Genomic DNA, 15,928 nt, shown 5'->3' with positions numbered 1-15,928 from the left:
TTTGTGTTTGTCAGCAGGAATACACTAAAAAATACTTAACAAATTTCCACAAAACTTGGTGGGGGGATGGGGCCTGGGAACGACCCATTCAATTATGGTACAGTCTTTAACATTCCAACATGAACTTTTTTCAAAATTTTCATTTAATTTTCAGGGAATAATTCCCTGAACTTGATTTTCCACTGATAGGATTATGATTTATGATACATGAATCATTTGGGTTATCAGACCACTTCCTTTTTTCTTTCTTACTGTAGTAGTCAGGCAAATATGAGTAGGATTGTTCCTCTTCATGTTCTGATGAGTCTCATTCTATTTAAATTGGATTACAAATTAACATCACATATATTTTTGCAGTCCTGGTTTCTCAACTTTTTTTTAAAGTTTCATATCTTTGGACTTTTAAAAAGTCTTTGAGAACTTTCAGTTAATCCCTAAAATAGTTTAGATTTTTCAAAATGTAGTAAAGGCCCTTCTGTTTTTTAGCCACAAAAACAGCATAATTTATTTTACAGGTAGGGTCGACGTGTGGTAGACAACAGCCATCCATCAAATATGAACATTGATGGTCCAAAAACTCTGCCTTCACAGCACTTTAATTTATATTTTGGATGATTTCTTCACAATAGTGAGCAAACACTGTAAAATAAACACTGCGGTCCAGCCAGCCAACACTCGCGTCTCTGTGGTCAAATCAGCTGACAGAGAAATTCTACTACGCATATACAGACATTTATGGTAAACACATCCAAAGCGTTTTTTCTAAATAAACTGAAACTGAAACTTAAATGGGTATTTATTATACAATCAATAGACCCCAAATATATTCCAATGACTCTTTATGTTTTTTCCCACTTTAGAGTCTTTGTTACGTTCTGTCATGTAAGTTTGTAGATTTCAGTCTCTTCATTAAGAGTGTCTTCTGTTTCCTGTTTTATTTTCTAGTATCGTTTTCCTTGTGTGTGTTTTCTGCTTCTCAGGTGTGTTCACTTCCTGTCTCGTTGATTGTCTGCCCAGTCCTCATGTTTTGCACCTGTGGCTAATTACCCCTGCCTTCCCTGTGTCTCTATATAAGGCCCTGAGCGCCCCTTTGTCGGATCGTTACTAGTTGTCGTTCAAGGTGTTGTCGTGTCCTGTTTTCCCGTCCGGAGCTCTCGTGTTCTTGTCTCTCCAGTTTTCACCCTTTAGTGTTATTCAGTTTTTACCCCCTCTTTAGTGTTTATGTTTTGTCTTTTTTTTGTCTGGTTAAGACTCTTTTTATATTAAATACTATTTTGGTTTAAACCTCTGCATCCTGGGTCCATCTGCTTCCACACATCCTGACAGAAGACTTGGAACTGTAATTACTTGTCAGTTTGTCTACATGTCCTTTACAAATTAAAACAATGTATATAAATGACCCCCAAAATGAAACTTGTTATTTCAATTTAAGTCCAGAAGAGTTTCTATTTCGGCAGAGACTTTAGTGTTCATCAAAAAGCTTCAGGCCTCGGTTAAGCTTCATGAAGAGGAGGACGACACCACTTTCTGGGGTCAAGCATGCAAGGATCTTGGAACTGCTAATAGGAACAGGGTTAAACATGCCTATCACCGACACACAAAGGTAATAAAGGTTGTACTTTTACCATTTCAATATTAATATATCTTCGTAAAGAAATCCATCAATTCCTAAGCTAATTATTCTTCTCAGGGTTTCCTTTGATGTGAAGATGAAAATTCTGAGAATCACCCAAAATGTGTTTCAGATCAATGAAGCACTGAGCCCTCCACAAAAAGCTGGACCAGTTTCCCCACAGCCTGATGACATTACTGCGGAGCCAGTACACCAACATACATCGACATCTCCAGCGGAAAATGCTGAGGATAATATTGCAATGGTCAATAATGACATAATTGTTATGAAATAGTGAATACTGCATCAGTTGTTTCTAATCAAGGGGATTGAAAGATGTACAAAAGAACGTTTAGGTCTCTATTAAATAATACCCTGTTACAACAATGTGCATATACTGTTATTAGGCAACTTGTTTACTAATGCTGATAATGTTTTACTGTCCTTTGCAGTTACATTTTACACGAGCCACAGCTGGTGCCAAATCAAAAATATTACAAAATATAACACTTATTGAACAGAGCATAATTCAATGTAATCAAAGAATATGAGGGGACGAAACTACATCTAAATACATCTCTTCATTGTAATATTTTATAGAAAAACTAATTTTTAGGCATTATCCCTATAAAAGAATAAGAAACAAAAAGCTAGGCACAACAAACAGAGTCTTTCACGCTGCGATCAAAAGAAATGGAAAATATCGCTGTTGGACAGTTACAGTTCCAAAAAAAGGGGACTAGTCATAGGAGTGGGAACAGAAGCATATCAGTCTGTCTCTGAGCTTATTGAGCAAAGTGTTTTTTACAGCACTTTGATGTATCCAGAAATTAACTGATTTGATTGTACACATGTTGGGACTTTACTTTGAAGAATCTCCAAATCTATACAGTAAATATGTTTAATATTCAGTATGTATGTAGTCAGAGAGGTCCTGAACACAGACATATCAGTCTCTCTCTGAACGTATAGAGCAAAGTGCTTGTAAAGTACTTTGAAGTATCCTAAAATTATCACTTCCACAGTGAAAACGCTGAACTATACTTTGAAAAATCTCTTGATCTATATGGTAAAAATGTTTAATATTCAGTATGTAGGTAGTCAGAGAGGTCCTGAACACAGACATATCAGTCTCTCTTTTGAATTATTAAGCAAAGTGTTTTTACAGTACTTTTAAATATCCAGGAATTAACTGATTTGATTGTACACATGTTGGACTTTACTTTGAAAAATCTCAATCTATACAGTAAATGTTTAATATTCATGAATGTAGGTAGTCCTTGACACAGGCATATAAGTCTATCTGAGCTTATTCACAAAAGTGTTTTTACAGTACTTTGAAGTATGTGTGACTAATTTTGTAAAATCTCATAATTGATACTTTCAAAATGCTATTCATAAAAATGACACAGGTAAGATGATATATACTTCTTGTGGATTTAATCCAAGAAATTATTTTTCAAGTATGCATTTTACATAGGCTCCATGTCAACAGTTTATATTGAAAACCGGACGTTTGCCCACATGTGATCTTCCTCTAACTTCGAGTACTCCGTTGTCGTCCCCTTTCTGGGCGGTTTAGATAAGTTTACCATAAGTGTCAGTATATGACTGCAGTAGAAATTCTGTGTCGGCTGATTTGACCACAAAGATGTGAGTGTTGGGGCTGGCTTGGCCGAAGTAAATAAACCTATGTGGAAAGTGTGAATCAGGACATCTTCTGTTTTAATTGGTCCTCTGCTGTATAACTCCCACAGAACCTGCTGTATTATAAAGGTTATATGCAGCGGAAAATGCAGTTCACGTGCAAAGTGAATGAGGAAGCTGATTAATTGTTCCTGCTTTAACATGCAGTAGCATCCATTGCTTTGAGTAATAGTTTGATTGAAGTGATCACTTGGTTACACCTCAGTATTTCCTGCCATGACATGAAAACAACATGTCTGCCATTGACAACCATGGACCAGAAAGATGGAGACAGTTGATAGTCGCACTCAAAGGCGACCATACAAGATTGTGAGTTTCAGAGTAACACTGGTTTACACTGGTTCACACTGGTTCACACTCATCCCCAAGATATTTATCTCAGTAGAAGACCGGAGGAATGGCTGATTCACTTATTCTATAAATAAATGTATATACTATAAAAAAAAAGTAATTAATGATACAATGTGGAAATTTCAAGTTATACTTAATCAGAGCTAAATCAAGTATTTACTTAAAAAGCACTTTCAATATAAAAAGTAAAAGAAAGGAATATCCAGGGTGACCTTTCTTATTGTGTTACATTCATAATGTTTTATCTGGTGAATGTGAAACTACTTTTAACTTAATACTATGTTTATATACCTATACTTCATGAGCTCCTATTTTATTAAAAAAATATGCATATTCTGAAAGAATGAGTCCCACTCAAATAAAAGCGTGTGGTCGTTTACAAGAAATGTTTTAAATCGGTCACGTGATTTAACGACTGTCATTTTAGGTAAACATTGATAAGTGAAAATGTGCAGAGTTGTAATTCCAATGGCGGACGTTCGGTGGCGATAACGCGCTGTGTTTAAGGTTTGTCCTCGCAGGATACCGTACTTACAACAGACTTAACAGGAAAAAACATGGCCGCGGCCATGGCGAGGAGGGTGTCTGGTGTGTATCTACAATTTGACTTTCACACTTTATAACCTCTTTAGTCTCCTTTAGTAAAAGTGCAGTGTGTCACTTGTGTTTTAATTGCTCTGAAGCACAGGAGTGCAGGATGTAGTTAATACAGATACTATCCAGTGGGGGTGTGAACGGTAGCTAACAGTAAGGTCAGTGATGTGTCCTCATGTTTTCCTTGTTTGTCTTGTGTGTGTGACAGCTCTACTGAGGCCGCTGTCCGCCTCGCTTCGCCCCGGGACACCGCAGCTCCGTCAGCTCGCCAGCCTCATCCACCCTCCGCCGCTCTACAGCTCCGCTGCTGCAGCCGCCGTCCGCGCTCCTCTGCCGGCTGCAGCCTGTCACACACCCCGCTACCACATCCTCCAACGGTAAAGAGCCGGAGCAGCACTACCGCCACCATCACGTCAGAGGGTTACAGTGTTATTAAGATCTTTAGAGTAACATCCCCACTCTGTGTGTGTGTGTGTTAACTTACAGCTGACAAAACTTTAATATATGTATAGACTGTATGCATCAGGTTAAAGGGATAGGTCACCCAAAAATACAAACTCATTCATTATCTACTCACCACTAGTCGATGGGTGAAGTGTTTGAGTCCACAGCACTCTTAGGGAGTTTAAGGGGCGTTGCAGCCAAATCCAATACAATTGAAGTAACTGGCAATTCCTTCTTCAAACGTAAAAAAAACAACAGGACAAACACACAAAGTCCTCCATACCTCTCCTTTATTTTGCGGGAATCAAATTTCCGGGCTAACTGACACTTGGATGACGCCACAGGATCAGTATTGAGCGAAGTGGTCGCCCTTTTACTTCAATTGTATTGGATTTGGCTGCAAAGCTGTTTAACCCTGAAATTCCAAAAGTGTATTGTTGACACAAACGCCCCTCCATTGGAAGAACGGTGAGTAGATGAGTGAATTTCATCTTTGTTGAACTATCCCTATAAATCATAGAAATAATGTTTTGTTATGGCTAATGGCTACCTTACATTAGATCTTAACAATAAATGGAAGGAAATTTGTGAATGGAGTGAGTACATTTTTTTTTTAGTAGACGGATGGAAATTTAAAGTAAGAGTTAATAAATAAAAACAAAGTAGTGTTTCATTTGTTGTATGAGGGGGACAGACAAACAGAATAATAAGGGGCGTGGTGGTTTTAAAATTGCTTTGGCCGAAGCGATTGCTCATTATGTTCAGAGCAGGGGGAATAGAGCAACAGGTACGAACAGACAGGAACATAAGAAGTAAGTTTAATACCATACGTGGAAAACAGGATGTTCTAAAGTACAGCATTGGAAAGCCATTCAGATCCAGTGTGAGAGTATTTCTGCTCTTTCCTGTAGTTTTATGTAGGTGTATTACTTTAATAATCTTAGCAGAAATGTTTTTTATTTCAGGCTTAACTTGGCAGCAAAACTGGGAAACTCGCAGTTACTCACAGCAACGAAAAAATGGAAATCAACAATCTCCAGCAGTATTAGTTTCTTTACAGTGAAAACACTGATACGTTTTTCCTTCCTTTCCAGTGTAATTGACCTCCGTTCTGTTTAGGTATTTGAGGTTGTGGGTTGTTTTAAATAGCAGTTGTTGTGCTTCTCTGTGTTCCTGCAGGGTGTCGGCTCTTGTTCCCAGTCTGACTCTGCAGCCAAGCAGAAGCCTGATCTACTATAGTCTGAAGAAGGGCAAGACAAAAACCGTCAAATCTGTCACACAAAGATTCATGAGGCTGCACTGTGGACTCTGGATAAGACGCAAGGTGCACTTGTTTTACTGTTAACCGCCATAATCACTGATTTATTAACTACAATGCACTGGCCCATGTGACAGCTTGTCTCTTGTTTTAACAGGCTGGATACAAGAAGAAACTTTGGAAGAAGAAACCTGCCAGACGAAAGCGCCTGAGGGAGTTTGTCATCTGTAACAAAACACAGAGCAAACTTTTAGATAAAATGACAACTTCTTATTGGAAGAGGAGAAACTGGTATCTCGATGATCCATACCTGAAGTACCACGACCGTGTAAACCTCAAACCGTGATTTGATACGTGTAGAGGTGTCATGTTTTCTGTTCAAATACAATGTATTGATGTAATATACATAATAAAGTCCAATATGATAAATAATTTGTGCTTTTGGGAGTTCTTTTAGTACAAATAAGACACACAGTCAACTTTTACTTGATATTTAATGACTGTAAATTGATTTAAACAGAAATATTGAATCCCGTGGTACAAATGACAGCCGTAAACCATGATGTCATCACATCACTGCTTTGAGTTTATATTTAACAATCAAGTTTAAATTGAAGTCGTTGGACATTCTGGCCTGCCAGAACAAAAATTCTTAGGACATTTTGGTAAGTGGGGTTCTCTTCATCAAAAAGTCAAAGTGGCCAATTCACCAGTAAATAAGACGCATGTTATTTGAATGTATGCATAGCCAACTTAGTCATACAATTTCATGTTTCTTCTGAAAAGCAATGACAAAAGATTAATGTGTAATTGTTTACCAGCAATGCATCTGTAGAGGCAGACAGCTTCACACCAAATGAATTGTTAAAGAGATTCAATTTTCCTACAACTTAACAACAAATGTCATGCAATGATGAGTGTATCCGTCTATGCACAAGTTTACAAATCTGATAAGTAACATGATTTTGTTCTGTTTTACTTTGCACTGATTTTAATCAGCTCCAACACTATGACTTGATAAAACTAAACAAAATCATATTTTTTCTCCATTAAAACAAAATTTTGTGTGCATAGCAATTGTATCTATAACAACAGTGTGAATGACGTGTAAACCGAACGGTTGTACCTGAGAAGCTTTTATTTCAAACTTCAATCCGCCTCGAATTATACCGACACAATGATGAAAATCAAAAATCGACTGCGTGAATCCACCCGCACAGTGACACGTCGTGTAAAACGCTGCCATGATTCAGGCTCAGTGAATAAAAGTACAGGGTGAAAACATTCGAGGAGTCACTATGCAACAGGAACTCAAATGTAGGTTTGTAAACCTGCAAACCAACAAAACACAGTCTGGTGAGATTCTACAGAACAGCAGAAGCAGGTCGAAGGTTGAGATCGTCTGATTTAGGGTTGCTCAGTGAAGAGAACATTACACAGCGATTTCAAAAAATAAAAATAAACCATGTTAGTTTACAGTAAATATCAATTTGTTTCTTGTCCGTTTCAGCTACAGCTGAAAGTGACGTGTTCACAATTGGCCTTCAACTGCCAAATAATTTTTGGTTTTTAAAAAACAAACAGTAGATTGTCAAAAAGAAAAAAGAAAGTCTGCTCCACTGAGAAAAACTCTTTGGTCAGGACCTTTTTTCTTTTTAAATGTGAAACCAACGTCATTATGTCCTATTTCTTTCACCACATAAGAAATGAACCAGAACTTTGAAATTACTCATAATAATCTGCTACTAATTTAATATGATTATTGTGTAACTTTTGGCTGTTTCATTTAGCATTTAGGGCAGTAATTTATATTCCAGACATAGTGCAAACATGATTTAATGAGAAAGTATATGTGTCACAAATAGTCACAACATGTGTAGAGACTTTTTGATATATTTTTAAGTCTCTACTATCTTTTAATTAAGGCTTTAATATAGAGGTAAATAACTGAATATTGTCCACCACTGCTGTCTGTCTCTTCAATAAGTATGTTTTATATTTGTTTGTTTGGCTGATTTCACAAAATCGTGATAAGATAACTCATCGGTGCAGAATTCAGCTGCTCTCAGATGTTTCTCCGGAACAGATACTGTCAATAAAACAACAACCACCCAGGGTTGTTGTTTTTTAAATCCTTGGCTTTAAACACATTCTCGAGGAGTGGCCGCGTCATTCTCGAAACCAGCGGCAGGATTCAGTGACAGTACATTCTGCTGAATAAACAGTGGACTAATAACTGGGAAGACACTCATGCACTTGCCTATCCTAACCTGATATATAAAAACCATTAAATCATAAAGATGACGTACACACAAACTGTACATAAACACATGTTCAATAACCCACAAACTGAAAAATAAAAGTGTCTATCAGCATGGAGCCCATTCACTCATTTCTCTTAATTCAACCTCACCTGATTGATCATAGGCGATATACTACAAATAGAGGGGTCGACATAGGTCACTTTGGTAATACCTTATTCCAAAGCAAGGCTGCTTCAGTCATGTAGCTTTTGGCCATTCAGTATTTTTTTCATTTTTTTTTACTTCTTGCAGCGAAGGCAGCTGGAGTCGTCTTGAGGACAGTTTCACATGGCTTCATTGTTCGAAGAGAGAGCACTCCTGGATCTTGTGAGAGGCCTTAAGACTCTAAGAGGAGGCTGGAAGGGGGGGATAAGAGCAGAGTCAGATAACAGCCCAACACTTTATAAAGGATGCATTTGACATTATTCTATATTTTTGCCCCGTGTCATCAAATCCCATGAAAAGACCAAAACCAACAATGTGTTCATACATATCTCAATTCACACTTTGTTTTTCCTTAGCTTGGCTGCAGCTCTCAGCCTCAAGTCCACTGGTTCCTTCTGAAGATGAGACAGATGGTAGGAAAATGTTGCTAAAACAGGTGTGAGGAGAACTTTTTGGGGACTATTTTCAGCTGTGAATGAATACACATGCAGGGTGGTGCATCTCAAAAATAGTACGGCACTCAGTAGAACAGGTTCCTCTGCCAAAGCCCAACAGAAACCTTACAATCTGTCAACCAAATTTCAAACACTCATAGGTATCAATATCAGATTTGTTTTTTCATCAAGATCGATTGAATCATCCTCTGAAAATCAGTGACAATGTCATTAAATCTCATAGCGTTAAAGAAAGTGAAAACATTTCCTGGATCAGCCCCAAAAATGTTATTGATTCTTTCCTGACCCACACTCCCTCCTCCTGCCAAACTCGGTGGTAATCTGGTTTATAGTTTTTGTGTAATATTGCTAATAAACGCAGACAAAAACGCAATTTCCTTGTTAATAAACTCCAAAACCCATGTTCATCGCAGTGAAGGAACACGTCTGCCTGTTCAAAGACAGCAAATATCTGTGGAGGGATAAGGTACTGAGGATAAGGCCTTAGCTACGAAAACGATAAGTAATCACCTCCACCAAGGAGGTTATGTTTTAAGTGTTCATTTATTTCTGGATTATGAAGAAAACGACAAAACCAGTTTCGGCCAGCCTTGGAGGATGGGTGGCTTCTGAGCCTGAGAAGAGCTCATTCAATTTTGTTGCGGATGTGAATTAAGGGGTGAATACATGATGTGTTTTTTCACTTTATGTAAATATTTTTTATGAGGAATAAATACTTAAAGTTATCACATCATTTCCTATAGTCATTATTTTCTAATTTTACATATCTGTTGTTTCTATAGGGTCTAAGAACTAGACACTCGTGAGTAGGAGTGTTGGACCTGGGTGGATGTACAGTTAGCGGTCTTCTGAGTGCCATTGCAATAATTGTAACGTTGGTTTTGGTATTTTCATGTGGTTTGACAGAGAGAAAAAGAGGAGACATGGCGCTGCTTCATTTAGTTCACCACACCAAACAAACTGACGTTACTGGTAGAAATGTATGGATGAATGAATATCAGTTAATTCAGGGGAATGATTCAGCAAAACCATTTGCATAAACATAACATTCCAAACAGAAGTTATTACCAGTGGTGAAATACACTGCAAAAGAATCCATGTCAATGTCTGCCATGTTGGAATGTTTCCCATGCCACATTTCCAAAAACGTGAGTCGTAACAATCAGACATCAGAGCAAGATCACACATTAATTTGCACTAAACTACAATTCCACTGATGTTAATGCATGATTCAGCTTCATCAGTGCAGAAAACCCTATTAGCAGGCAGACTATATTTATACAAGTGCTGAACCATGATGATTTATTTAGCCACACAGAGATGAGGGAATCAGTGAGTCAATCACCACTCTCAAGGGGCAGTTAGGGTCAGGCAGCAGCTGGGCAGCCACGGTGACGAGGCGAGATACCTCAGGAGCCTTCCTCTTAACCAGCCTGAGCTGCGGAGCGCTCAGCCCTGCCTGCGCCTCCTTCCCCACCTCCTCTGACAGCTCCGGAACCGGGGGAGTGGGAGGTGGAGAGGGCGTGGAGGGCGGGGTGGACTGGGGCGTCAGTGAGAGCGTAACGGGGGTGGACTCAGACTCAGAGGGTGAAATGGTCTTGGACAGCGACTCCTTGGAGACCCACTGGTCCAAACCCAACATCTCATACTCAGTTACGTCAATATCCTGCCCTGCACCGCGAAAACAGAAGAGGTCGTGGAAGGGGTGAACAACGTGTAAATCCTGTGACTGATCTAATGAGTCAGAGGCTGTTTGTTTAAATGCTGTAGTGCGGCCACAGATATTGGTCAGTTGGGATTATTATTAGGAAACTTCATATGACAATGCATCATCCTTCTGAAGGCCACTGGGCAGAGGCCAAACAGGAACTGGTGATAGGCAGGATCAACCAGTGCCTTCCTCATCACGTCTTTTACTACTTTTATTATATTATCCCCCTATTCTGCCATTTTTTTCAAATGGATGACATTATCTTTTGAATCTGACCTGCTACTTTGTTCCTATTTGTTGACAATAAGTAAATATATACAAGATTTTTCCTTAAATTTGAGGTTTTGGGCAGAGAATTTTGCACTGTCATTTGTAAAATATGGGCTACACAAATAGCAGGATTCCCTTTTAACTGTGCCTTCAATGTAAAGCTGTGTCTAAATGTTATTTCCAATTCGATTCACAATGGAGCAATTATGATCTGAAAAATAATATACAACAGCGAGACCCTGACGAAAACAAACAACAACTGTTTTCACATGATGTTGAACGAGGAACAAGTCCCCGCAGCTACATGTGAGTGTAATCACAGGACGGTAAGCCCGGCAGGCCCCTGAGGCCGGGCCTGCTCCAAACAGGAAGACAGGAGAGAGGGCAGGGGGCCACTCAGGAAAGCAGGGGGCACTAAACAATATCTGTAGGGTTAAACAAGCTTGAACAGGAAGACAGACATCTGCATGATGATCTGCTTGACGCAAACCTGCCAGGCCCCTGTTAGTACATCATAATGGACCTTTCGTAGCTAAAGTGCTGAGAGAGCAGGCATCATCTTGCCCCTTTTTTTAATGAACTTGTTTTATATGTTCAACACAGTTTTCATCTTTCATCAATGCCTCCTCACCCTTGTTGTAGCTCTCCGACTTGCTGCGCATCATACTCCTGGTCCGATGCTGGGCTGCTGCGGACTGGGTGGCTTCGGGGCCGCTGTCCACGGGGTCGGACTGGTAGGAGGAAAGATCCTGCATGCTGAAACTCCTCAGTCTGTCTGACAGGACTCCTTGGCTCTAGGACGGGAAACGCCAGGTATTTGTTTTAGCATCAATGTGAGATGTTTAGAGCATGGATCATTTTAAGAGCATTAATAATTGAATGCTGGCATCAGGTTACTTTAAAAAACATCCCTCGATAGACCTGCTTCATTACACGAGAAGCAAACAACCTTATCATCCATTATCTACACAGACCCTCCACTGTACCCCCCAGGTCACCACCCAGCAAAAATGTCCAGACTCTGCATTACCTTTGTTGCAGCCATGACGGCAGCTGTGGCCGCAACGTTTAGCCCCTTTCTCCCATAATGCACCAGTGTGTCATAGCTTTTGTCCTTGGCTTGGCAGATGTACTCATCGATGTCCTGACACAATGACAAACAAATCACATGATGAGCACATTTATCTCTCATTGTAATGTGCGATTCATTTCATGCAGCGTTTGTCCGGGCCTCTCTGAAACCGCTCGACTTGCATAATCAGATTCCCTGACTTTTGATCCTCACAAAACATCATCGTCCGTTTCCTGACCCACACGTAGAAGGAAAGAGAGAGAGATGGAAGAATACAATAACACTTCCTCCCCCCCCCGCCCCCCTGTCCAGCAAACACAGCTTTAACAGCTAAAGTGGAAAAGTGAATTAGCACAAAGGCACTTTTGTTCTCTTGACTGTGGCATAGCATAAAATTAGTCACAAACAACAGAGAGACTAACTCAGACCACAGACTGAATATTTTCCCCGAAGCTTTCTCTTGAAGTGCGGCAACAAAGGAAGACACTTCACCTTTTCTTTTGAGGAAAGAGTGGGATGAACAAACTTCCTGTATAGCACGCTAGAGCCTTTAGTGTAAGGGGACAACAGCCACACCACAAACGCTATCTTCAGCTCATAGTAGAAAGGAAGCCTGGAATGGACACACAGAATGGCGGCAGAACAAAATGATGTTATATGGTTTCTTTATGTTCGTGACACAAGCATGTTATGTGATAAAACACTGTAGTTGCCACGGCCAAATCCATTAAACATCTGGCGTCACTTACCAACAAACAAACATATCCGTAAATACTTCCACAGTTGTGAATAGGGCAAATATTATCCAGTACATCATCCATTTCACCTGTAAAAGGTCAAAGAAATGATTAAAAAACACATGGTAGGTTCTGATTTATGGGGAGGATGTGGCTTAATACAATTGAATAATTAGAAATATAAACGATATACTCACATATTCTCTCACATCTTTTGATTTCACAGCTTTGTAAGAGGAGTACGCAGGATATAGTGTCCCAAACACAAGTCTGAAAGTCAGAGAGTTAACAACCATCAAGTCCTGAAACAAAGACACTGCACCCCGACAGATATATAAAATGAGCAGGAGCAGCATTTATTGTGATGTGGAAAATATCATATTCAAGAAAACATCACTGTGGGATATTATGGATTAATTGAGAACAATGTTAATTTGTCTTGTTTTACTGTTCTGTTGATGGGGAAATGAGAGACGTTCTATGGTTAAAATGTCCTCAATTTGGCCTGATTTCTTTTGGTTGGAGGATTATAATAATACATTTATTTATAGAGCACTTTTCATCACAAAACACTGCACAACAAGACAAATTATGATAATAATAATAATAATAAGCAAGATAAAAGGACAATAATGCCCTGGCACCCTAGGTAAACCCAGGAATGTGCCTCCCGATAACAGCAGGTTTTTAGTCTAGACTTATAAGACAACCTAATTTCCTCATTGCTGAAGTATGACTTGAGCGTCTGGTGATGAACTTTTGTTAAACCAGATTTTAAGGCAGAATGTTTTTGTTGAAATGAAATGAAATGTCGCTGTAATGATGCAACTTTACTTTGGGTTTGCCTTATTAACCCATGAGGGTCGGGCTCGTCTGTGTGCATGACATAAAATAATAAAGAAACAATCAAACAATTATCATGTATATGACTTTCAAACTATGCTCTTGAAATAATGTGTTCAATGTCTTTTTCAATTGGTCATTGAGTTCATCACTGTCTTTTCTGTATTTGAGTCCAGAAAAAGAAATATTGTTCAGTAGTTGAACGAGTCTTCTGAGCTTCACATGTGATACGATGGATTGGTTGGCAGGTGAGATGAAGGTAAATCAGAAAACGTGCTGCAGCTCTTTCCTCCTGTGAACTATGAACTCAATCATGCATTAGGTCACATTTCTGCAACCGGCTGCAAATGGTGTCCAGGTGACATGAGGTCAGATTTGACCTCCATGGGGTTTCCTCCCTTTTCTTTACATTTCTATTCCTGTGCCGACACCTGTGCTGCAGGGAGCCATGCACCCAAAGTTCCACAGTCGGGCAACAGCTGTGAGTGGTGACCTGCTCATGTTACAGAGCCACATCGTGTTGCAGCACTGCAGGCCTGGAGCCGCTAACTGTGCTCTCACAGAGTTTAGAGACAACAAGGACATTAGAAAAAAACACGTAACAGCTCTGCCCTACAAACCTAAAGGCTTCTCTTGGAGATTTAAACCTAAACTGGACCCATACGAGCACATTTTACGCAGGCAGAGCAAATAAGGCACAATTTAAGTAACAGGATCCTGCAGTCTAAATTTAATTACCTCACTATTTTGAGGTTGGGCCTTGCTGTTGGTACACTTCACACGCTCTGCAATGGCGGTGCTGATTCATGATTTGAGCAGGTAGATAGAGATACTGTCACAGATGTGATCGTATTGTTCAATCACTGCAGCCATAAGGAGACATACTGGGATATATTCTCATGTGTTATGACATGAACAACTCTTGCTTTGTAACCCGAGAAGGCAAGACCCATCCCTTTTGTTTTTCTTTTTCCAATATGGGACATCAACAGAGGATATGCCTCCCCTCACAGACCTGCTCCGGCCGTTTTACGCTTCTACGACGCCTCTGATTTTTTTGTCTGCAACTGACTCATATATTAGCATACCATGGATGATAAGATGTTTTTCCTTTGCCCACCGCGTCAGTTCTTTGTCTATCTTTAAAAGGCTGCACTTGATAAACACAAAGCGTGTCAGGCTGCTGAGCGCTGTTTAGGAGCTCCACAGGCCCGGAGCAGCATTCCTGCTCAACAGCCAAGTACAATCCAGTGGAAATCCCACTGTGGTCGAGTCAAAAAGGAATCTGCTCCCCTCACGCCCCGAAGAATGATTCTGCTGGAATTATCACGGGATTAAGGTGGAAGAGGCTCGTAAAGCGCGCAGCTCCGTGGAGCGGCTCAAACACCTGCGAAAAGCAGGGCTGAAATACATCACTATAGGCAGAACACATGTTGTGGAATAAACCTAATTATTATAACAATAATAAAAATCGACTTACACCACAACTCTAGAGATGATCCAGGAGACCATTGCGCTGGAGAGGCGACAGGACGCGCTGTCTGCGGGGAGGAGTTTCCTCCAGATGACAGGCGCGTCCAGGCGGATTCGTCCGGACGCACACAGGCGGCAACGTGATGCAGGATAAACAGTGAGTGAGCGGAGCACGGCTGTTGTCCATAGATGGCAGTGTTGCATTGCGCAGGCGACACTCACATCCAGCACGAAGAGGAGCCTCTCGGGCAGGGATATAGTATCTATGCAGGGCCTGATGGGCGTTATGACAACCGATTTATTTACCTTTGGACCCCGTCCCACTCCCACTCACCGATCCCATGACCCACCGTGCACCAGTACAACAGCATTGTTGTTTGTCCAGACATCCAGGAACTAATCAGAGCACATACAGCTAGAACAACACTACCTGTCCCCAAGTTTTCTAAGTGTCTCTGGTTTAAACATTTTGAAATGGGTTCTAGGTAAAGAAAGTTTATTTAATCTCCATTTCTTTTGTCACTTGGTGTTATTGAATAAATACATTGCATTTGAACCTTATACCACTGAATTTACACCGTGAATTAAAGTTCAAACTCTCTTTTGTGAGTGTCATGAAATCTAATCCAAGTCGAGGGTGTTGACAGAAATCGGAACCAGAATGAACAGCCATGAGATTTGGCCTGGCCTAGATATGTCTCTCCCTGTGGTCACTAACCTGTGGAAAGCTGCACCAGTTGGAGCAACAGTAACTTTTCACTGTCCAGCCTGTGGCCTACATACTGGAGCCCGACAGCAGAGGCAAGGTTTTGTTACAGTTCAAGAAAAAGCCACTGAGGGAGGGCTGTGGCTGGTCGAAATCGAATCCACTTGTCAGCGTTAAGCCGAGGGAATGGCTTCAAAAACAAGGGTGACACAAAATGCATGACCAAA

General features: G+C 40.2%; 2 protein-coding genes and 1 long non-coding RNA gene across 4 annotated transcripts; 2 read left to right on the top strand and 1 right to left on the bottom strand.

Moving 5' to 3' along the window:
- Positions 1 to 1,131: 1,131 nt before the first annotated feature.
- LOC133961477 (uncharacterized) lies at positions 1,132 to 2,465 on the top strand. The gene is made up of 3 exons (XR_009922019.1): positions 1,132 to 1,349; positions 1,458 to 1,603; positions 1,746 to 2,465. It is a non-coding gene; the product is annotated as an uncharacterized LOC133961477 (long non-coding RNA).
- A 1,689-nt stretch (positions 2,466 to 4,154) lies between these two features.
- On the top strand, positions 4,155 to 6,398 carry mrpl35 (mitochondrial ribosomal protein L35). Its single transcript, XM_062397804.1, has 4 exons — positions 4,155 to 4,258; positions 4,473 to 4,641; positions 5,888 to 6,032; positions 6,124 to 6,398. Exons 1-4 carry the CDS (start codon positions 4,228 to 4,230, stop codon positions 6,310 to 6,312), a joined length of 534 nt encoding a protein of 177 aa, XP_062253788.1. The 5' UTR covers positions 4,155 to 4,227; the 3' UTR covers positions 6,313 to 6,398.
- Positions 6,399 to 6,443: 45 nt separating this feature from the next.
- On the bottom strand, positions 6,444 to 15,158 carry reep1 (receptor accessory protein 1). 2 transcript variants are annotated; one of them, XM_062397803.1, is made up of 9 exons: positions 15,003 to 15,158; positions 12,877 to 12,949; positions 12,692 to 12,768; positions 12,435 to 12,555; positions 11,901 to 12,014; positions 11,502 to 11,664; positions 10,298 to 10,560; positions 8,760 to 8,829; positions 6,444 to 8,625 (listed from the first exon to the last, which is right to left on the bottom strand). In XM_062397803.1, the coding sequence occupies exons 1-8, from the start codon at positions 15,032 to 15,034 to the stop codon at positions 8,770 to 8,772; spliced, it is 903 nt and encodes a 300-aa protein (XP_062253787.1). In that variant the 5' UTR covers positions 15,035 to 15,158; the 3' UTR covers positions 6,444 to 8,625; positions 8,760 to 8,769. The 2 variants fall into 2 exon arrangements, with proteins under 2 accessions (XP_062253787.1, XP_062253785.1); XM_062397801.1 differs by lacking the exon at positions 8,760 to 8,829.
- Between the last annotated feature and the right edge of the window lie 770 nt (positions 15,159 to 15,928).

The sequence above is a fragment of the Platichthys flesus genome, chromosome 10 (assembly GCF_949316205.1).
Source record: "Platichthys flesus chromosome 10, fPlaFle2.1, whole genome shotgun sequence".
NCBI lineage: Eukaryota > Metazoa > Chordata > Actinopteri > Pleuronectiformes > Pleuronectidae > Platichthys > Platichthys flesus.
Note: the sequence above shows the minus strand (reverse complement) of the source record. Positions and strands in the feature narration are given on the sequence as shown.